The sequence below is a fragment of the Cryptotermes secundus genome, unplaced genomic scaffold (assembly GCF_002891405.2).
Source record: "Cryptotermes secundus unplaced genomic scaffold, Csec_1.0 scaffold1251, whole genome shotgun sequence".
NCBI lineage: Eukaryota > Metazoa > Arthropoda > Insecta > Blattodea > Kalotermitidae > Cryptotermes > Cryptotermes secundus.
In genome coordinates this window covers 845,594-868,966 of record NW_019721527.1, presented here as the reverse complement: position 1 = coordinate 868,966, position 23,373 = coordinate 845,594, and the positions used below count along the sequence as shown (strand labels likewise).

Sequence of the window (23,373 nt, the reverse complement as noted above, 5' to 3'; positions counted from 1 at the left end):
TGTAAGGTTTTCCAGCAGAGAACCAAATGATTTTATTGCTTTCATATGTTTTATGGCATCGGGAACTGCTAAATTTGTCATGTGTTACAAACCGAAACGAATTTATAACGCAGAATAACTCTGTGAAGAACTGGGACATCAATTTTGCAGTACACATCAAAATTAAAATAAAAAAAATTAAAATAGAGTATAACTTTTTGTATAAAATTTTTCAAATATTTCGTTGTAATATGTGACACTATGTTCTTTGCCGATACAAACGAAGTTAATTCCATCCATTTATCATAAAAATTGTGTTAGACACAGCATTTTTAAACACAATGCTCAAAATTGGTTAAGCGCCCTAACAGGAACGGACATTGAAACGCAGAGTAGGAACGTGCATTTAAACGTGCACCAGCAGCGGTCATTTAAATAAACTCTGGCCAGCTCAAGCTTACCACCATTTCAAAAGCCCGTCGTTTAAAGGTTAATACACTGGGAACAGAATATCCATCTCCCACTAGGAGAAGGTTTTTAACATTGTGTTGTGTACCGCATGTTAGAGCTACTGTGTTCTCAACCTTACAACTTCTGATGGAGATTACTGTCTTATAGAAGAACTATCCTGAAGAAAGAGTCAGCATATTCCTCCAAAGCATAGGTACCTAACTAATAAACTACATGGCATCGTATCACATATGAGCAAGATACCAATCTTCATACTCACCTCTGAGAACTATTTACAAAACTGCATGTATGGTCCAGAGGAGGAGGAGGAAGACCTCTTGCACCAGGCAAGCTCTTGTTATAGTTAATCACAATAAATTTAACTGTTATTAATGTCACATCATTTCCAGATTAATACCAAACAACAGTACACCAATATCACAGGCTTCCAAGCAGTTAACTATATGTGTACAAGTCAGAATATACTGCTATAAGCCCACTGGAATATAACAAGATTGCAAAACTGACTTCATAATATGAAACATTACATGAATAATTTTAACCATATTTTATTCTATAACTTTCGTTTTATAATAATTTTAAATTTTATCAAATTTTTGTAACTTGTATTATTATAGTGTAACACAGTTGTCAAGTGTCTGGCTCTACTGTCACATTGAAATGCAGTTCAACAGTGTGTCAGTGCAGTAACCTTGTATTATTATAGTGTAACACAGTTGTCAAGTGTCCGGCTCTACTGTCACATTGAAATGCAGTTCAATAGTGTGTCAGTGCAGTAACCTTGTATTATTATAGTGTAACACAGTTGTCAAGTGTCCGGCTCTACTGTCACATTGAAATGCAGTTCAATAGTGTGTGAGTGCAGTAACCTTGTATTATCATAGTGTAACACAGTTGTCAAGTATCCAGCTCTACTGTCACATTCAAATGCAGTTCAATAGTGTGAGTGCAGTAACCTTGTATTATTATAGTGTAACACAGTTGTCAAGTATCTAGCTCTACTGTCACATTCAAATGCAGTTCAATAGTGTGAGTGCAGTAACCTTGTATTATCATAGTGTAACACAGTTGTCAAGTATCTAGCTCTACTGTCACATTCAAATGCAGTTCAATAGTGTGAGTGCAGTAACCTTGTATTATCATAGTGTAACACAGTTGTCAAGTATCTAGCTCTACTGTCACATTCAAATGCAGTTCAATAGTGTGAGTGCAGTAACCTTGTATTATCATAGTGTAACACAGTTGTCAAGTATCTAGCTCTACTGTCACATTCAAATGCAGTTCAATAGTGTGAGTGCAGTAACCTTGTATTATCATAGTGTAACACAGTTGTCAAGTATCTAGCTCTACTGTCACATTCAAATGCAGTTCAATAGTGTGAGTGCAGTAACCTTGTATTATCATAGTGTAACACAGTTGTCAAGTATCTAGCTCTACTGTCACATTCAAATGCAGTTCAATAGTGTGAGTGCAGTAACCTTGTATTATCATAGTGTAACACAGTTGTCAAGTATCTAGCTCTACTGTCACATTCAAATGCAGTTCAATAGTGTGAGTGCAGTAACCTTGTATTATCATAGTGTAACACAGTTGTCAAGTATCTAGCTCTACTGTCACATTCAAATGCAGTTCAATAGTGTGAGTGCAGTAACCTTGTATTATCATAGTGTAACACAGTTGTCAAGTATCTAGCTCTACTGTCACACTGAAATGCAGTTCAACAGTGTGTGAGTGCAGTAACTATATATTTGCCTAATGATGGCTTTAAAAGCCGAAACATGTAGCTAAGGTGATACTAACCTAGACCGTTTCGTTGTGGTGTTACGACGGATCCCAATAAAGGATTTTATATAATAACACAACAGAATGCATCCAACAAAAATTATATGTATGTGGTTTCAAGTAATACTTTACTATAGGTTTCTGCTTTCAAGAAGACATTACCATGTAAATACACTTAAAAACTTTTAGCTACTTAATTGCATACTAATTACATGATGTAGTATTAGATTTTCCAAATGGTATACAATAATATAAAATATAAAGTTACAATGAAAGTAGAAGTCTTAAAATGAACTAGTTACATAATTGAAATACAGTTAAGAGCTGTACATATAATTATATCTTCAAAGTGAGTAGTTGTAATCGTAATAAGATGTGGTGATGCTTATGCGGACATGTTGTATACAGAGACGATTGTTATGTTGAGATGGATCTCCTCACCAGATCGGACATATACACATAAATGGAGGCGCCCATTAAATAGAAATCAAAATTAAATAATAACATACAATATAGCAACAGATCTCAGAGCACTATACTATGTATACTATTTGGTAAACTGAATACTATATCGTGTCATTAGCACACAATTCAACAGCTAAATAGTTTTTATGTGTATTTACCTGATGATGGCTCCCTGAAAGATGAAATATGTAGTAAAGTACTACTTGAAAATACATACAAATATTATTAACTGTTGTGTTGTGACGTCGTTCAATAAAGAAATACATAATACACAACATGATGCATTCACTGGTGGGGGGAGGGAAGAATTCGGTTCTTTCTACAACTAAGTACTGATACCGGGCAAAAAGAAATGTGGTACTACCGAGGTATTTTGCCGACACTGCTGCTGCCACCTCCAGAGTGGGCTGATGTAGTAACACCAAGGTCTCATATTTTTTAGGTACTCAGCTGGAATCTTGGCCAAGACACTGGCTATAGAGAGATTACTGTTCAGTCTCTCCACACAAATGCTGGGATAGTACCCTAATTAAACCACAACTGCTTCCTTCATAATTTCTGACATTGTATCAGTAACCTTGTCATTTGGCATGATTTTGTAAAACGGAAAAAAGAAAAACATACACATGCATGCATGCATGCACAGAGAGAGAGAGAGTGTAGCAAAGAACAAATAAAAATGTAAATGAGGAATATCATGTGCAATTCTCACAACTAAAATGCAAGAAAACCTTTTAAAATGGCTTGAAAACATTTCTCTACACCAGTGGTTCTCAACCTTTGTGAGGCCGCGACCCAGTCAATTCTTTTTTTATAAGATGAAGGCCTGGTATAACTGATGTCAGGCCCCGGCAGTCAAGAAACACCGATCTACCAAGTTTGATAATGGGTTTAGACATTTTAAAATGAGAAAATAAATACAGCAAGATTAAAGAGGTAAATGTAAGTATTACTCAAGGATATATCATACCCTTGACCGCCTCTGTGGCCTAGTGGTTAGAGTTTCTGGCTACAGATCCAGAGGTCCTGGGTTCGATTCCTGGCACTACCAGATTTTCTGAGAAGTAGTGGGTCTGGAAGAGGGTCCACTCAGCCTTGTGAGGATAACTGAGGGCCTATTTCAAGGAAATAGCAGCTCTGGTCTAGAAAACGGAGATTAACGGCCATGGGGAACCATGGCACTGACCATGTGAGTCCCTCTATCCACTAAAGTTGGCACTAACTTCGCCAACAAGAGGAATTATTTCGGTTGATATAGTTCGCTTGCAGATTATAGGCCATGGAGTTCGTTTGTTTGTTTATATCATACAGTATTTAAAAAAAAAAGAGCTTTAAATGCCCTGTGTGATACACAGGTTTCAGAACTTGAGATGTTACTATGCCATGAATGTGCATGTATGCCATAATAAATTATTTTCCCATTATTTGTATAAGTTACCTTTTATTGCATAACTATCAACATATTTATGCAATCTCTGTACATCCACGCATCCAACAAAGAGCAGATAAAGGTGAACTGTTCTATTACCTTCATTACTAGAATGCTAAAAGCAAAATGATGGAAATGCATATTTTATTTCTTTCACATTTCTGACATCAGAAAATCCATAGTCTGTACTTCTTAAAAGCACAATTTATAATACCCACCACAGAAAGCACCACACTATTTTGTCATCTTATGAAATCACAGATTTTAGAACAAAGACACATACATAAATTGCTCCTAGTTTTATTTTTTACGCATGGATTTGGATTGACCGAGTCATTGGTTTTGATGCTACATCAAACTAAGTACCTAACACTGCATGAGTTTACTTCTTCCATTCTCCCTTTTCATAGTCATATTTGGAACCGATGCCTTCTATTGGATTTACTCTAAGGTCAATCATACGCTTGAGTTGTGCTTTTTTGCTTTCTTCAGAGAATGATGCAGGAAGTTCTTTGTACACTGAAAAAGTAAGAGTCAGTAAATTAAATTCGGTCCATAGGTAAAATGAAATAATCAGAATGCAATATACAATGAAAACAAGTAGTTCTTAGTGTCTTTGGAGTTGTAATGCTACAGTGTTCCAACAAAGCCCAAAGTTTTGGTGGAACACACTGCCTCCATCTTCAGGATTGAAGAGTAAGCCAAGCAAGAAACCAACAAGAAGCATGCAGCAAGCAGAGCTTCTTGCTGGTTTTTTGCTTGGCTTACTCTTCAACCCTGAAGATGGAGGCAGTGTGTTCCCCTGAAACAACGAGATTTTCTGAACTCCACAGTGTTACAACCCAGCATTCACTTCTGTGAGAATCTCAAATCCATCTTAATGTCAAAGTTTATGAAATACAATCTATCACAACTTTTACTGAAAAAATACCTACAGTACGGTTTTCAATAATTTTATGAACAATCAGAATGATACCAAATGAATAAACTTGTAAAATTACTACATTAAATATTTTCCTCTGTTTAGTGTTCAAATCCAGTGGTCCTCAAAGAAACCTTACACAGGAGTTTCACGGTAGATAAACATTTGTTTCAAGAAGATACTAGTATTTTATAGTCTGTTAAAAGACGCCTTCAAGAAAAGTTCTTGGTTGTAATTTGTTTTAATTCTCTGTACACAATGAAATAAAATTTCTGATTTCATAACCATGATTTCTAAAATAAAATAAAAGACATAAAAAGTCCATGTACTTTATACAAAGTACTGTATATCTGTATATGTTATATGTCATAACCAAACATAAAATTCAAAGCACTGGATTTATTATATTCTGAACCCCAGGTATTCATCATATAATAAGGGGTCATTTGTAATAACAAAACTTATCTCTGTATGTATGCTGTCAACATTTGCCAAGTGAGCCAATTCCGTCTTGACAGTCAAGGTTTACAATGAGATCTAAACTTTGTCATAATGGTATATTAGTACAATGGCCGATTTTCTAGACAATGGATAATATCCAAAAGTCAATAATTGTGCAGTCTACGAGATTTTAGCTATTCATGGAAAAATTCTTTCTCTAACGCATATCACTGCTACAGAAACCTACAAGCCTTGAGGATTGTAATGTGTACTGTGATGTGTGAAGATTTTCAATAAACATTCTTTGTAAGATTTTTTTATTCCAGCTGAAAATATGTGCTTGCCTGCAAACACAAATCATGAAGGTTAATACTACCACAGACGGAGCTCCATGAATACACTCATTCATTTGTCATGTGAAACTTAATGCAGGCTGACATATAAATATGACTGCTGTTATGAAACTAAGTGGCTAGCAGATTTAGGCATTACTTTTGGAGTTCTATGAGTATCTGAGTAACCATTTGTTATGATGGAGCAACTCCAAAAGGTCATGAAGGAATACAAGAAGTGAATCATTTAATTTATATCTAATCCATCCATACAGTGCCAACTGATGCTGTTTGCTTCTTGGTTTACTAAAACAATCTCTGCTACAAACTGCAAACATTACATGGCCTCAAATGAGAAATAAAATTTTCATTAAATTTGAGTTGGGAAGATGTGCTTACCTGCCTGTTTTAAAGTACTGCCCTCTCATATCCCAAGCAATCAGAAATCTGAGCTGGGAAGAAATGGTTATAACCTGTTTTTAAGATACTGTCCTCTCATGCTGGGAAGGGTTATTGCAATTTTTAACGTACTCTTCCTCTCAAGTGCCAGGAAATCCATTAAAAATGTCAGGGCTGTTTGTTTCCCAGCTTCTGTTTGAACTAGGGAGCTCCAAATACAATGGAGGAACACTAACCAACATACAATACTGTTCAGTGCCATTGCTATTGCCTAAAGATTTACTGCAGGAAGTAAAATGTAATAACTACATATTTTAGGTCAAAGATTTTATATTCTATAAGTAAGTGAATGATCTGAAAATACATCTGTAACAGCCAGCAAAGTGTGAGGATAATAAAGACACAAAACAGAACAGCTACAAATTAAAGTTCATTTCTAAGACAAGAATTGAATTTCTTAATTCCAAAACCAAGTAATCTATCATAATAATGATTAATGCTTCAAAACTTAATAAAATTCAATAAAATAACTGCTCTCTCACCAAAGAGTTTCTCCAAGATGACAATCCAAATCCCAATGGACATAAATACACATGCCAGTCCAACGATAGATTTCCATTCACCAGTTGGAGCATTAATCTCAGAAAATGTCAAACAAAAACTGGCACGGTAGAGGGCTTTCTTCTCCTCCAAGGTCAATTTTCGCCAGTCTCCCTTCTCTTTTTCTCGAAGAGCCTGGAATTTCAAACAAACCACTCTTCACTGAGATGAACACTATAATGTGCATCCACTATGCTCAGACTGCTAAAGGGAAAAGCACATGCTAACCACAAGATCCTCCAATTTTTGTTACCAGAATATGTAAGGAAATATTCATGACATTACTGTATAAGGTTTATCAGTTCATCCTTGCACTATGCATGTCACAGAGTACCATTAGTAACTCTTAAAGGATATAAAGTTGACATCACGTGTAGTAGATACATGTTATCTGCAAATTTTGCACTTAGTTCCATCAGTACACACCAGAAAATATTTGGGTTCCCAGAAATGGATGAGGAAATATTGTACAACTGCATTCCTAAGTTCAGGAAAGATAAGACTCATCTGAGAGTCTGACACAATAAGACTGCAACGAGGACATTCTGATGGCAAATTTTTCTCCTTGTGAAGTGAAAATACTGTAGGAGTGGATACTCTTATAATGCTGGATATATGGAATGTCTCAGTATTACTAAACTGTCTACAAGATCCTTCCACTAGTGTGCTTTTGAGAGAAGGGAAGGGGAAAGAGGGAGAGGGAAGGAGAGAGAGATTCCACATCTAAATGCAATGGTTTGAAGGTAAACTGGTATGGCACTCAATGTGCATCCTGTTGTCTGGATATACTCGCAAAGCTCTTTTGTATTATGATGATCAATATTATAACTTACTAATGACAAAATTTCATAACTTGTACTCTTCTCGAAGTATAATTAGAATGATCAAGTCAAGGAGGATGAGGTGGGCAGGTCATGTAGCACGAATGGGGGAGACGAGGAATGCGTATAGGATATTGGTGGGAGAGCCAGAAGGAAAGAGACCACAGGGAAGACCAAGGCGTAGGTGGGTGGACAACATTAGAATGGATCTTAGAGAGATAAGATGGGATGGTATGGATTGGACAGATCTGGCTCAGGATAGGGACCAGTGGAGGGCTCTTGTGAACACGGTGATGAACCTTCGGGTTCCATAAAATGCTGAGAAATTCTTGAGTAGCTGCAGAATTGGCAGCTCCTCCAGAAGGGCTCAGCTCCATGAGTGAGTGAATGACAAAATTAATTAATTTCCCAGTGATGCCACCAGCCTTACCTATTGTAACATTTATCAATATCTGAAGCAATTACTGCCCATCATCCATAACCACGAAAGCTCTTGAGGTCAGTTCTCTGATCACTCAGTACTTAACAGCAACACCACTGATGACTCACTGCTTTCACTTCTTTTTCAAATTCACTGTACTGCATGGCATTGCCCTGAGCTGACAAAAACTGACTGACTCACTAATTCAACTCACTTGTTTGCCCTGCACTGGACTGGACAGGACTTTTGTGACAACTTCTTATAGGCTCCACCTGCTGGGAAGCTTCTAGTAAGTTCCTGGGTGACCTCAGCCTTCAATGTCAGCTACATAGCTTTCCAAACAATCTGGATCTTATGAAAGGAGTGATGCTAAAGCATCTAGAACATTCTGGGCATTCTTTCATCTCAACCAATCACATTATGCACTTGTTTTAATTTGTGCACTAACACAATTTCTACACCTAGGTATGCCCCCCCCCCTTCTAATCCGTAAGTACACAACATCATTAAAGGCAATAAAATAAACTCTGTGGCCTGTAGTCCGCTGGTCAGCGAAGTTTGTGCCAACTTTAGCGGATAGAGGGTGTTGCGTGGTCAGTGCAACCGATCCCCAAGGTCAAGGGTCCACTGTGTCACTTTGATGGATAGACTCAAGGCAGTAGGCTTCTCAGGAAACCTGTTAGCTTTCATCTTTAACCTGGTCTCAACGAGGGAACTAGAGGCAAACTATGGAGGGATCATTCTAAAAGAATGGACATACAAAGGCTTACCGCAAGGTATTCTTCTGAGTCCAGCCTTATATTTACTTTATATGGCAGAACTGAAATCCAAAATCAAGCAGAACTGCAAAATCCTGGAATACGCAGACGATGTGGTAGTTTATTCAGTTAACAGTTGTAGCAGAATTGGCGTCTCAGAAGTGGAAAAGAGCATACTTAGCACTGAACTTTATTTAAAGGAAAGTGGCTTGGAAATAGCACCAAAAAATGTCTACTCTGTATCTTTGATAAAAAAGGGACACCTGATGGAGAGTGGGAGATCACGGTACAAGGGGAAAAGATTTCTTCGGTCAAACCAATTAAAATTTTAGGTCTGCACTTAAAAACTAATCTAGAATGGGAGGACGAAATAAATGCAATAGTTAGGAAATGTGAAAACCTGATGAAAATCATGAACTGTGTGAAGCACACTTGGTGGGGAGCGGACCCCATAATCTTAATGAGACTCTATAAGGCACTTATAAGGTCGAGGATGGAATATGGAGCATTTTTATTCCATAAACTTATGAAGAAACAAGCACAAAAGCTAGAGAAGATATAGTACAGGACAATATGTGGAGCACTGGGCTACAGGAGTACCACCCCAACCAATGTAATGCTAGCAGAAGCAAAAGAAATCCCAATTTTTAGTACATTCAAACAGCTGGGAAGGAACTATGTGTCCAGGTGTTACACATCAAGCAATGATCCAGCTGCTGGAAGAATTACCAGCTTTAGCTGACAACCCAGGGAGAGGACTGAACACCCTAACAAAGAAAGACTTCCAGGATGCAGTTCAAAAGTGGCAGAAACGCTGGGATCGGTGTATGCACTCCCAAGGGGACTACTTTGAAGGTGATGGTGGAGAATAAGATCCAGGTAAGACGTAATAGTTTTTATTAATATATTTCGGGAACTTTTGGATAGAACTACATATCTTCTGGGACTGCAAACAGTACTATGACCAACGGGCAACAATGATGGACATTTTGTCTGAGAACAGCAAAAGGAATACCCAAAGTCAGTAACAGAGGTCTTAAGGATAGAAGAAAAAAGATTTCTGCAAGGCGTCTGTTACTTCATAAAAAACATTCCTATATTTATATAAAATAGATATGTAAGAAAAGTCAAAGAAGTAATTGTACTGATTATTAACAGTACTCTCAGATTTAAGTTAAGATCTATATTAAGAATCACTGGGTAACTGCTATTATAGAATAAGATATTTATAAGAATGTGCTACAGAAGGCTGGATGGGCAATGCCTAGGCCTTTCTTGTATTTACAATACTATTTTCTAGAATAAAAAAGACCCCAAAGGCCATTAATCTCGGTTTTCTAGACCAGAACCTCTTTCCTTGAAATAGCTCCTCAATTATCCTCACATGGCTGAATGAACCCTGTTCCAGACCTACTACTTCTCAGAAAATCTGGTAGCACCGGGGACAGAACCCGGGACCTCTGGATCTGTAGCCAGAAACTCTGACCACAGAAGGGGTCACAGAGGGGGGAATCTCTAAATCCTTATATGCCTTGCTTATGGTGAAATAAATCAACTGGCAGTGGAAGTCAGCTGAATGGTACTGGGGAGTCAGCTGGCAGTCCAGCTGAAGTCAGTGAGAGGAACTTTAGTATTAGTTGGCACTCAGCTAAAAATAAGAAAGCATGTACTTCATTTTGCATCCAGTCATCAGAAAGCTGATCAGAAATTAGGCAGAAAGAAGGGAGTCAAAATGGAGAAGTTATTTAGTTACGAAGCAAGCTGCTATTCCATCAGTCAATTGGTAAGGAAATTAAACAGTCACCATTTCTAATCTGTATACTTTGTGCTCCACTGATGGAACCCCATTAGAAGACACATCTGGCATTCACACTATGATGAGAAGTACCATTTGAAAGGATGGGAAACAGGGTAACGGTCCCTCTAAAACAAAGTGTAAGGCATCATGAAGTGTGTGCAGTTCCTGTAGGGGAACTGTCACACCCTGAGGTCCTTCAGGCTGAAGGCAGGAATCTTGCTATGTGTCCACCAACCATCTAGTTAGCAGCTTATTAATGGCACTGACAATCAAATGGTGGTGTCAGACGCTGACGACTCTGTGAAAGTCATCAGACTGCCTGCCTTCAGATGTCTACTGGACTCATATGAGAACCGCTAAGAGTCCTGACTGATCTCAAAGCAAGTGCTTAGGGAAGAGAGGTGACAGACCTTGCGAATTTTCATTTCAAGCATCCTGTTGTTACAATATACAACTATTTTATTGACTGTCACAACACAACAAACAGAAACAATCAAGGTTAGCACCCAGCTATGGTTTTGCTACATGTTTCAGCCACTAACAGCCATCATCAGGCAAACACATATTAACAAACGTATACCATTGAACTGCTGTACACTAAATTGGATACAATGTTATTAATAATTTAAAATACTTTGCATAAAAATACAATAAGTCAGATTATATAAAGACTAAAAGTTATTGTATAAAACAAGATAAAACTTAATTGATGTTATACAACATATAATCAGTCGTTGATTTTTTACTTTTCATATATTTCCATGGACCAATTGGAAGTTCAATATTTCTTTTATATAAGAATGTACAGGAGGCCCATGATGTTGCAAATTAATTAATGTATAGTCAGTGCCTCATCTTACAAAGAATTGTCAATACAGTACGGACAATTCTTCGTAAGATGAGGCACCAATTATACAAGAGTCATTGTTTACTTTCCATACAGTACGGAAAATTCTTTGTAAGATGAGGCACTGACTATACATTAATTAATTTGCAACATCATGGGCCTCCTATACATTCTTATATAAAAGAAATATCGAACTTCCAATTGGTCCATGGAAATATATGAAAAGTAAAAAATCAACGACTGATTATATGTTGTATAACATCAATTAAGTTTTATCTTGTTTTATACAATAACTTTTAGTCTTTATATAATCTGACTTATTGTATTTTTATGCAAAGTATTTTAAATTATTAATAACATTGTATCCAATTTAGTGTACAGCAGTTCAATGGTATACGTTTGTTAATATGTGTTTGCCTGATGATGGCCGTTAGTGGCTGAAACATGTAGTGAAACCATAGCTGGGCGCTAACCTTGATTTTTTCTGTTTGTTGTGTTGTGACGGTCAATAAAAGAGTTGTAGACCTTGTGAAGCCCATAATTCCCATGATTTGATGTAGCAGGGGGATTCTCCCCAGCCATAAAACATGTCTTAGTGGAGAATGTCCTTGGAGATTATCCAGTTTGCTTGGAAAGAAGGGTGAGATCCAAATCAATGAGACTTGGCAGATGAGTAGGAAGGTGGTTATAGAAGGGGGAAACACGAAATTCATTCAAATTAACTTACACCAAAATAAAGCAGCTACACCATTTCTGGGTGGGCAGCTTACTGAGGGAATGGTAGACAGGAGCACTCACTCAGAAACCCTGAATTAATGGGAGCCAAAGGAGAGGTTTCATAAGCTCATAAGAACAGCACGAGTATAAGTAACTCATCACTGAATGTGATGCAAATACCCACTACATGATGTAGGACAGCAATGGCACTAACTTAAGAGCTGAAAAATTGAGGCAATATCTAGCAACTTCAACCCTCATTATTTACCTAGGTGATGAACCTACCTTTGTATGCCACAACTGGAAGGACACTAGGCACAAATGAAATAAAAAGGTGGTGACTGGCAGGTATCTAATGAGTCTTCCTATCAGATAACAGGTATATACGCTTCCAAACAGGTAACACAGCAACAACTATAGTTACTATTAGAGACCCAAAACAAAAAAATTGGGAAAATCGTGTAAGAGGTCCTGAAGGTAAGTCCTGAGAGTGTATCATGAAATATTCACTTGATGAGAGATCTGGCTGGTGACCAGTTGCAAGAAGCCATTTTCTTGTCCTATCACCAGATTTGTTGGGCGAAGGCCACCATTTCAGCAAGGCAAAGGCAAGAGACTGCAATGCCTATAAGAAGACCCTCATCTGCTATAACAAATAAATTAGGAAAGCCAAAAGGTCCTCATGGAGAAGGTACTGTCAGGGGATCACAGATATACCAGGCAGTACCAAACTTATGAAAACTCATGGGAAAACAAGCAACTACCAAGCTACCTGATGAAGAGGATAAAAACACTGTGTAGTCTCCACTGAAAGTCAACCAATGATTCAGAGGAACATGTCGCTCCTATCTCTGCATCAGAGAGCAAGCCATGTAAGAAACCAACACAGACAGCAAGCAGAACATTTCTGCAAAGAGAACTATATGGAACTATCAGTGGGCTAACTTGAAGGGAACGTAAAACAGATGAAAGTCAGTTACAGTGTTAGGGCCAGTCTCATCCACCCCTTGTTCATTCATTCATCAGTGACAATGCACACACACGTGATCATTGTACAGCAAGTAATAAAATGACTGATATAGCATTCATGGGCTGTCTTAAAATAAAACACTTTAATGACTGACATCATTACCTCCAAATCCATCTGTCCCAATCCTTCTCACCTATACCATCTAGAGGTTCCCATCCCTAAATTACTTACAACCTGCGGACTGCCCTACTAAATTTAAATGTTCTATCCTCAACAATCTGGCACCACATACACTGGAGCATTCAGTATGACAATAAGACCAGTTGTTCCAAAGTGGATGGTTGTAACATTGGTGTCTGATACATGAGGCCATCAGTTATAAAACCAGTGTGCCAATGTGGACCTGTTACTACACAGTAACAATTCTGATGTTCATGCAATGTTGACAAATAATTTACAGACCACTTTTTTCCTTTCTGACAACTACAATTATCTTCTGTTCCATGCTAATCTCCTTTGAAGTACTTCCCCAGTTACCTGATACAGTCAGTAAAATAACTGTGCCACTGCTGCAAGCATCTGCAGAAGTCAGGTGTTTTGAATTCAGCAAATAACAGCCCATGATTCTTCTTACATTGTGGTAACCTCTGAAAGGGACTGTGGTTTCTCTAAGTTCCTTGTAAAGGTCCTGACATGACTCTGCTTTTTCTCATCATTCACCAGATAAAGAACAAATTTTGCAGCAATCTGTCACACGTCGTGTAAAAATTCTTTGGCATGTTTCACATGAAATTCTCACCTCATCCACCAAGCCACAGCAGGCGACACATCTGCTTTCATCAAGATGCTTGATTCATATGACATTTTCACCTGTTTTGATCAAGGATGGACGTCTTTGTTAACTGATGTCACTCCACTTCTAAACTTGGTAAACCAATCTGATGTTTGAGTTCTGCTCACAATTTTCTCTCTGAAAGCAAGTTTTAACATCTTGCTGGCTTCTGTATCAGTTTTGCCTAGTATGATGCTGAATTTGACGTAAAAATTTGTCATTTTGTGATGAAATGCGTGTCACAGAGGGCACAACATACAACCACAATTCAAAAGGTGATACTATTAATCATGCAAGCAACAACTTGAAAATGGATGGCAAATGACTCAGCAGATCCTACTGTACCTTCAACTGCTACAAGAGTTTTTGTCTTAACTGCAGTAATCTAATATCACAGCCAGTATCAAACTACCTGATCACACCACGCATACTTACACTCTTATCAACATAACATAAAAATGTATGCATGCCTTACAGACAGAGTTGAAATAAGTGAAGTACTTTCATGGCACTACTGCCTAGAGACATTAAGCTATACCCATTATGCAGCACTGACCACTCCACCTACTAGCTACTGAGAATCTAATACTTTGTGTGTGAATGTGTTGGTTTGAAGGCATGTCAATCTTGAAGACCAATTCACACCTAAAGAAAATTTATCATAAAAAGTCCATTACTTAAAACTTTATGTATGTCAGGCTGTAAAGTATACTGACATATGCTGATGGTAAAGCTACAGATTAAATAAAGTAGAATGGCAAGTTACGGGTCAATATCCCAGGCTGTATACCACTAATGAGGTGAACAGTTTACACACTGACAACACCGAAAAACAAACAGCCTGCTTGAAAAAAAGAGAGATCACAAAGTTTTCACCAAACTAACATAAATTTTCAGTTACATTAAATTGATGGCTGTTACTGTATACATAAATTAGAATGGGTTCATTTTTTTACCTGTTGGTGATCATGTCAACAGCTGTTTTGATCTGACAAATTTATCCATTTGTATCCTATCAGTTTTATGTAACTACAGTTTTAAATTTGCACAAAAAAAATCAATAGATTCTGTAACAGGATAACGATACTTGTTAAGGGCAGGGCTGTAATGGCATCCAAAACTAATTTCTGGCTTCTAAATTACCACTTTAGGGCATCTTTCTTCAGTAATAAGAGAAACATAAAAATTGTGATGGGAGATTTAAATACCAAAGTTGGAACTGAAAATGAAGGACTGTAACATGTAATGGGAAGACATGGAACAAATGATACAAATGAAAATGGCGAAATGTTCATAGATTTCTGTGCCAGTCATGAACTTACTATTGGAGGAACTTTTATACATAAAGAAATACATAAAATACTTGGGTTCTCCTGACCTTATAACTTAAAATTAAAAAGATCATATTGCAAGAAATTGGTCTTTCAGTAGATCCCTTCTAGATCTTCACACAAAAAAGGAGAAGATATTGGTACTGACCATCAACTAGTTGTAATACCCTTTTGAATGAAAATTACTGCCAACAAGAAAAAACATACTGTTATGAGGAACAGACTAGACGTAAAGAAATTGGAAAATGCACACCTTAAACAATAATATAAAATTCAATTAAGAAATTGATTTGAAGCTTTTAACCAAGCAGATGATAAAGATATTGAAGAAACATGGTGTAAAATTGAAGGCATTTATGTGGGAATTGCTGAAAATATATGTTTTAAAGAAACAAAATAAAAGGACTGGATGTCAGAAGAAACATGGATGAAAATTCAAAAATGGAAAAAATATAAAAATGATGTTAAACAGTTCCAAAACAAGAAGGAAAGAGCTTAAATTACAAGAAGAATATTGGGTAGCTGACACTGAAGTTAAAAAGAACACCATAAGGGATAAAGGAAAATGGGTGAATGAACAAGCAAATAAAGCAGATGAAGGTGTAAGGGGAGGAGATATAAAGGAATTATACATTACAAGAAAATTGTGTAAAAGAAAATATTAGGTTATGCAACCTATAAAAAACAAACATGGGGCTCTTCTTACAAACGAAGATGATCAAATGAGAAGATGGCAAGAGTATTTTACAGAATTTTAAATCCAACGGTAACAGAAGCGATACCTACATCAACCCCATCGTCATCACCAACAGACAGGTGTGATGGGGCAAAGAAAGAAAGAAAGAAAGAAAGAAAGAAAGAAAGAAGCAAAGGATAGACCACAAAATAGAGATGGAATTAAAAAAGCTCTCAAAAACACAAAAATTGGTAAGGCCCCAGATTTAGTCAATATACCACTCGAAATGTTAGAGGAGGATATGGATTTAACAGCAAATATACTCTGCAATTTGTTTGAAAAAAAATATTGAAACAGGAAAAATTCTTGAAGACTGGAGAAAAGACTTTCTGTTCAAATTACCACATAAAGGAAATATTCTTTACTGTTCAAAATTGAAAGGTATTACACTTCCTTCTTCCAGTGATCAGTAAAATATTTTTTCTGCGGGGCTATGCTACAAGCCGGAAGGTCACGGGTTCAAGTCCCGATGAGGTCATTGGATTTTTTCAGTTGACCTAATCCTTCCAGCCGCACTATGCCCTGGGGTTTACTCAGCCTCTAACAGAAATGAGTACCAGGAATTAATTAAATAATTTTCCTGGGGAGTAAAGCGTGGCAGGCATGTAGGGCTGACAACCTTACCGCCATCTCTGAGCAGACTGTCTAGATAATGTGGGACCCTCAACATCTCACAACCCTATGGGCCTTCATGGCCTGGTACAGGGATAGCTTTACTTTACTTTACTTTTACATGAAAGAATAAAAAATGGAATAGAACGAAAACTAAGAAGAGAATAAACAGGCTTTAAAAGCAATACTAAAACTCATACAAGAATCATACAAATATTGTACTTGCCAGGTTACACCCAATGGGAAACTTAGTTCACTTATGGAGACGAGTACATGTGTCAAACAAGGTTGTATTCTCTCACCAACCATTTTTCTTGTCATGATGGATTCAGTAATGAGAAGTACCACAGAACACAAACAAAGAAGAATACAATGGGATCTCACATGTAAACTAGAGGGCTTGGATTCTGCAAACAATATACGTCTTTTAGTACACAATTTTAAAGATATGACAGAAAAATTGGTTGATTTAAACAGAGAAGCTAGGAAGTTTGGAATAAAGGTTAATCAAGCAAAAACAAAAGCAAAGCACATAAATAACAAAAAAAAACTACTTCTACTCTAGACAGAAGAGAAATAAGGAAATGTTGATAAATTCCCTTTTCTTGGTAGTATAGTTATAAAGGAGGATGGTGATATGGAAGATGTAAGAAATAAAATATCTGAAGCAAATTGGGCTTTTAATCAACTACAGAGAATCTGGAAATCAAGTGATATTTCATTAAGAACAAAACTAATAATTTTCAACTCTAATGTGAAATCAGTTTTATTATATGGATGTGAGACATGCCGAGTCACCCAGGAAGTATGTAGATAATTACGAAGTTCTGTAAATCTATACCTCCATAGAATAGTAAAGGTAAGATGGCCAGTTATAACAATGAACGATGAACCACGGTAACAGACAAATTAAATACAAATAACTGAGCAGATAACCAGATGTAAATGGAACTGGACTGGCCATACTCTTCGAAAAGAAAATGCAATTGAGGAGGAGGCTTTGGAGTGGAACCCACATGGACAAAGGAAAAGAGGAAGGCCGAAGAGGAACTGGTGGAGAACAATACGAGAGGAAGCCTCGACTGTCGGGAAGACATTGTGAGAAATTAAACAACTCAGCAAGAACTGTGTGAGATTGCGACAATTTGTTAATGCTGTGCTCCAGTGGGAGCTAAAGGACTACAATGAAGATGATTTGATATTTCCATTTGTATAATAAAGATTTGTGTAACTTAGGTTTTGAGAAATGTTAACCACAGACATGGCTGTCTCTCTCTCTCTGTTGCACATCGACATACACCTCCATGTTCCCTCAGGGCCTTCGTTTTGTCAACAGTGATGTTTTTCAGGTACATATCCCATGCAACTGATGACTATTTTTATATTCATTCATTCATTCATCATTTAGCTCTTTGTTGGGCCCTGACAACATTTCAGTTTCATAATCCTATACAGTCAGTAGGTCTCCTTGGATGGGGATAAACCAGTCACAAGGCCACTACCTACACACACAAAACACATAATAAACACACACAGACATCCATGCCTCGAGCGGGATTCAAACCCATCACCCCAGTGTTTGAGCATTTAAAGACAGTTCATGCCTTAGACCAAGCCACCATGATTGATCTTTCTCATATTACACAACAATAAAAAAGCAATTTAATTTGCCACATATTTTAAAAATGTGTATATATAAACTAATTGTGATTTTGTCATTATACAGGACATTTAAGTTGCACTAATAACAGCTGGTTCTTAATCCTCAATAATTTAACATCGTTGTACTTACTACAATGTCTGGAGTGCTTTCTTTGAAGCGAATTGCAGGCATTGGGAAATCAACTCTGTCTTGGTAGGAATACTGGCCATTGTACCCAAATCCAACAACTTCACGATTTCCAATCCGGCTACGGCCATGGATACAAGCCTTCTGAAGTTTCTGCACTTGCCTCAGTGACGAAAACAACAGTCGACTAGCCATACTGCCTAAATAATAAAGTTGCACTTCAATAATTCTTATGTACAAATAAAAACAACAAAGTATTTTAAAGTATTTAAAGTATGAAATGCAGTAGCAGCAAAGGATGCAAAACTACAGAAAGGTATTTTAAAGTATCTAAAGTATGTAATACAGCAACAACAAAGGATGCAAAACTACAAACATCCTAACAGGATGTTAACCTGGCCCAACAAAATCAAGTAAAAATTAAAATGTCATAATATATTGCTGCAAGTTAATATATTTACAAGAGGGTATTTGTAAACTGTTTCACTTGATTACATGCACAGAATGCAGAGTAACTGTCACGAGCATTTTTGATAAGCCAACACACCCAAATCAAGCAGCTTAAACCATTCACAGCACAGATATGAAAGAAAATAAATATTAACTCTATATGAACTAACCTAACACAAACTGTAGAAAAATATCAGTTATATACTAACTAGCAGTAGTATTGTAACCGTTCTTTGGTTCTACTAGCTCCGATAGAGAAATCCAACTCCTCTCGGGCCGTGTTGACTGGCCACGACTTAGGTGATTGGTGGGGCATTAGGCGTAGGAAAGTCACACTCAACACCAATTAACTGTTTGAAGTCTTTATTCAATCTGCACTATTTAACTGGTAACTGCACCGTAGTGACACACTTCACAGATTTGTGGATGTAGGCTTCCTTACTGTTTACTAAGACACACGTTAATAGTCACCACAGGGGGTGTTTACGGGGATCACGCGTACCCCCGGTAAATGTAAATTTCAGAGTCCTCTTTGCCAAGCACCTTCTGAATGGTAAATATTTGCCCTGGTTACCCAAAATTCGGGCAAAGGACCTCCCACTTCAGATGATGATTGGCTGGACCGGGCAGGCTGGGAGGTTGCTTATCTTTCACCTCCAATTAGAAAAGCGAATATCCACTAGTGTACAGTTTAGGGGTGAACTTTGCCACCTGCTGCGTGGCTGTCAAACTGAGATTTTGGGGTAGCAGGAAACGACGCTGCTAAAATTATGACTTCCCCTGTCAAGTTCAGAATTTCTAAAGAACTCGGCCTTGTGTTACGCATTAACTTGACTGATTTACGGATGGGCAGCTGGCTTCAAGCTTGACCCAAGCCACTTGCTGCGAGTCTCAGGGGGGGAATCTAAAATTGTGAGAAGAAAGTGAGGAATTTCACAGAACCCTAACCATACACAAAACATCAATTGACGATCACATAAACTGGACAGCTACAGTATCACAAGCAGTAAGGACCTTCATAGGTCTCTGGTTGTTACCGCAAGTTTTGCCAAATTCAAAATTCACCAATAACAATATTAACAGCAGTTTCAGAATTAGTATCAATGGTATTATGGAATACGACTTCACAGCAAATTCATGTCCAAACTTCGGCCCGTGTTCGAAGTAAACCGACCAATGGGCGCAATTTGGTTCATGGTAATAAACTGCAGAATTAAGAAAGACTCGCCTTACTTCATATTCCTCTGCTAAGATCAACGAAAAATATCTGAGTGGAAAGACCTTAATGTGAAAATGATTCGTTTATATTAGCAATTCTATAAAAAACTAAGCCCACCAGCAGTACTAAATTGTTGCTACACATAGCATGCACGACAGACAGATACGTGTCAATACATTAAACATTACGCACTAAAACAGCATATTTAAGTCTACTACAAACTGTTACACATGAACAACGCAGAAAATACATATTAAGTCGTAACATATCTACCTCCACACAAGTGTCCACTTTCTTTACACCAAAATGGTTCGGAATAACCCTCGAACCCAAATGCAAGGTTATATGAACATAACATGCATGACGGCGAATGCATATTCTTACAAAAATGGTTACATCACATTTAAAATAGCTTATTTTTATTCATTTCTATGGCTGTATATTTTATAATTAATGTTATTCATAATAAAGAATATAATGAGCATATTTACCTTCGATTACGGAAATCGACTTCTTGGTTTCGAGGATTTCAAGGGTTTATTAGTTTATTACTTAAATTTCCTGAACGGAAGGTATAAGTGAAGAATTGTGTTGCTGACAATTTGATTACCATCACTAAACGCCAAGAAATATTATAAAAAATGCAGAATATAACCGGAGACTAATTAAACAAAAAGACACCCGTGAACTTAAACCACACAACAGGACTCATTTGGCCACAGACCACTAACTTTGTCAGAGCCAAATACATAGCTTGTATTTAAGATGTATATCATAATAGTACTAAAACTGTGTTTGACATGAAGCCTAAATGCCAAAACTTTAATGTCAGAGAAGCGCCACGGGGTCATCTAATCCTAATCAACGTCATTCTTACATACTCATAATCCTCATAATAAGTCTTATTTACTTATGGCGTTATTGAGTCAAGATAGAACAACGTACATCAAGAGGAAAATTGTAAATGCTTTTGTACACCAATTTCATGACGCGATAACTAGATCAGGACACAGAGAGCGATTGTCGGCCAGCATATTACATATAAGATATTTATAAATTATGTATGTAAAGGCGCATTGAGTAGTTCATGCTGTAGAAAAATGAGAGGCACGAAAAATGTTATGTATAGGTTTTTCAGATTGTGGGGTATGAATGAATGAATGAATGTATGTATGAGGGGTAGGCCTTCTCGGCCCTTGCACTGCGACCTACAGTGGTCTATTGTGGGGTACAGCTACATTGCTAGGTAAAGCTCACAACACACGCATGCAACAGTATAAGAATGGCCCTCTTTGCAAGGAGGGTTTTATTGTTAGAAAAACTTCAGCGTGGTCTCAGCTCAATGGAGACCTGCTGTGAATGCTGGAATATTAAAATTAATGAAGATAACACTCAACGGGTCTACTTCTCTTGTGGTCGTCGACTGCCTGAGTCTTGTACAAAGCTCTTATTAGATCCATAATGACTTATGCTAGTCCCACCTGGGAGTTTGCAGCAGACACTCATCTAGTGAAATTGCAGCGCCTGCAAAACAAGGTTCTCCGCACCATTGGCAATTTTCCAAGGCACACACCGGTCCGCGATTTGCACATGGCATTCAAAATCCTGTACCTCTATGACTACATAAAAAAATTATGCAAGAAACTGGCAGAAGTCATACAAAATCATGAAAATGAGAATGTTTGCAACATTGGACAAGGCAAAGCCTGGCACAGAAAGTATAAGAGGCTTAAACTTGGCGGCGGTCAGGCATACGGCCGTTCAAGTGACTAGACTGCCGTGGTAGCGAATACTACTAGAAATAGGGCATAATCTGCTGTACTGAGCCTGGATTGACAGAGGCCTTGTATATATTGTATATAGAAATAGGAATTAAGATTAAATTTGTAAATATATGTAAATACTGACAATGGACTTACTAAAATGGTCTATGACTGACAAATGACACACCTGACCTCTCGTCAGAGAGGGTGCCCCAAGTGGACAGGACAGTAACTTTCATATAAGGAAAAGAATATCTGATCATAAGCCCCTGCCGGGGCTCAACACCAAGACAGACAGACTGACTGACCGTCAGTCACAAAGTGACTTGGACTTGGGACCCAGGTATTTTACATGATTAACAAAGATTAGAATCTACTCTCTATTCAAAAGTGAGCGTTTAAATGCAAATATTAAACTAACCCTCTATAAGGCACTGATCAGATTAGTAATGACTCACGCTTGTCCCGCCTGCGAATTAGTGGCAGACACCCACCTCCTAAAATTGCAGCGCATGCAAAATAAGGTTTTGCGCACCATTGGAAATTTTCCAGGGTGGCACACAAGTCCACAACTTGCACACAGCTTTCAACTTTCCATATGTATACGATTATATAACGGAATTGTGTTGGCAACAGGCAGAAGTCATACAAACTCATGAGAATGAATATGTTTGCAGTATAGGACAAGGTGAAGCCAGACACAGAAAATATAAGAGGCTTAAAACTTGGCGTGGTCAAGNAGTGGCAGACACCCACCTCCTAAAATTGCAGCGCATGCAAAATAAGGTTTTGCGCACCATTGGAAATTTTCCAGGGTGGCACACAAGTCCACAACTTGCACACAGCTTTCAACTTTCCATATGTATACGATTATATAACGGAATTGTGTTGGCAACAGGCAGAAGTCATACAAACTCATGAGAATGAATATGTTTGCAGTATAGGACAAGGTGAAGCCAGACACAGAAAATATAAGAGGCTTAAACTTGATGGTGGTCAAGCTTACCACCATTCAAATGACTAAGTTTTCATTGTAGCATAAGATGTGTAAGTTAGGCATGATCTGCTCTGTAAAGCCTGTACTGATAGAGGACTTGTGTATAGTGCAGAAGGAAAAATTTTCAATAACATGTTATATGTGCGAAATATGCACTTGATGAAAGGTCAAATGTATTCATAAGAGACAAACCCATCTTATCATCAGAGAGGATGTTACATAAGGACTATAACTGCAAGAGTTCAGTTGGAAAAAAAAATCTCTGGTCGTGATCCTCAAGGGGCCTGACGCCAAGACGAACTGACTGGCGGTAAACTGCCAGTCATTAAAGGTAACTCTGACTCTGATTTTGACCCAGGTAGTTGTCAGTTAAGAGTTCAGTTCTGTATGGGAGTTTGCGAAGAAAACAGTTAGTTGCAAGAGTGCATCTGTGAAGATAAGATTTTATGTGTGACATCTGGAGTGTGTAATTCAGTGAGACTTACGGTTCCT

General features: G+C 37.6%; 2 protein-coding genes and 1 long non-coding RNA gene across 3 annotated transcripts in view; 1 reads left to right on the top strand and 2 right to left on the bottom strand.

Annotated features, from left to right (window-relative positions):
• Positions 1 to 4,121: 4,121 nt before the first annotated feature.
• On the bottom strand, positions 4,122 to 20,466 carry LOC111875569. The gene is made up of 4 exons (XM_023871912.1): positions 20,395 to 20,466; positions 18,456 to 18,652; positions 6,763 to 6,955; positions 4,122 to 4,645 (listed from the first exon to the last, which is right to left on the bottom strand). The coding sequence occupies exons 2-4, from the start codon at positions 18,645 to 18,647 to the stop codon at positions 4,509 to 4,511; spliced, it is 522 nt and encodes a 173-aa protein (XP_023727680.1). The 5' UTR covers positions 18,648 to 18,652; positions 20,395 to 20,466; the 3' UTR covers positions 4,122 to 4,508.
• A 162-nt stretch (positions 20,467 to 20,628) lies between these two features.
• Positions 20,629 to 23,373, top strand: part of LOC111875568 — a 5,917-nt gene continuing 3,172 nt past the window's right edge. The window contains exon 1 of the long non-coding RNA XR_002844746.2: positions 20,629 to 20,693. This is a non-coding gene — a long non-coding RNA (uncharacterized LOC111875568). The remainder of the gene's footprint in view (positions 20,694 to 23,373) is intronic.
• Positions 20,677 to 23,373, bottom strand: part of LOC111875566 (exportin-2) — an 82,091-nt gene continuing 79,394 nt past the window's right edge. Inside the window, exon 22 of the mRNA XM_033755862.1 lies at positions 20,677 to 20,695. The gene's annotated coding sequence lies outside the window, so the exon portion shown is untranslated. The remainder of the gene's footprint in view (positions 20,696 to 23,373) is intronic.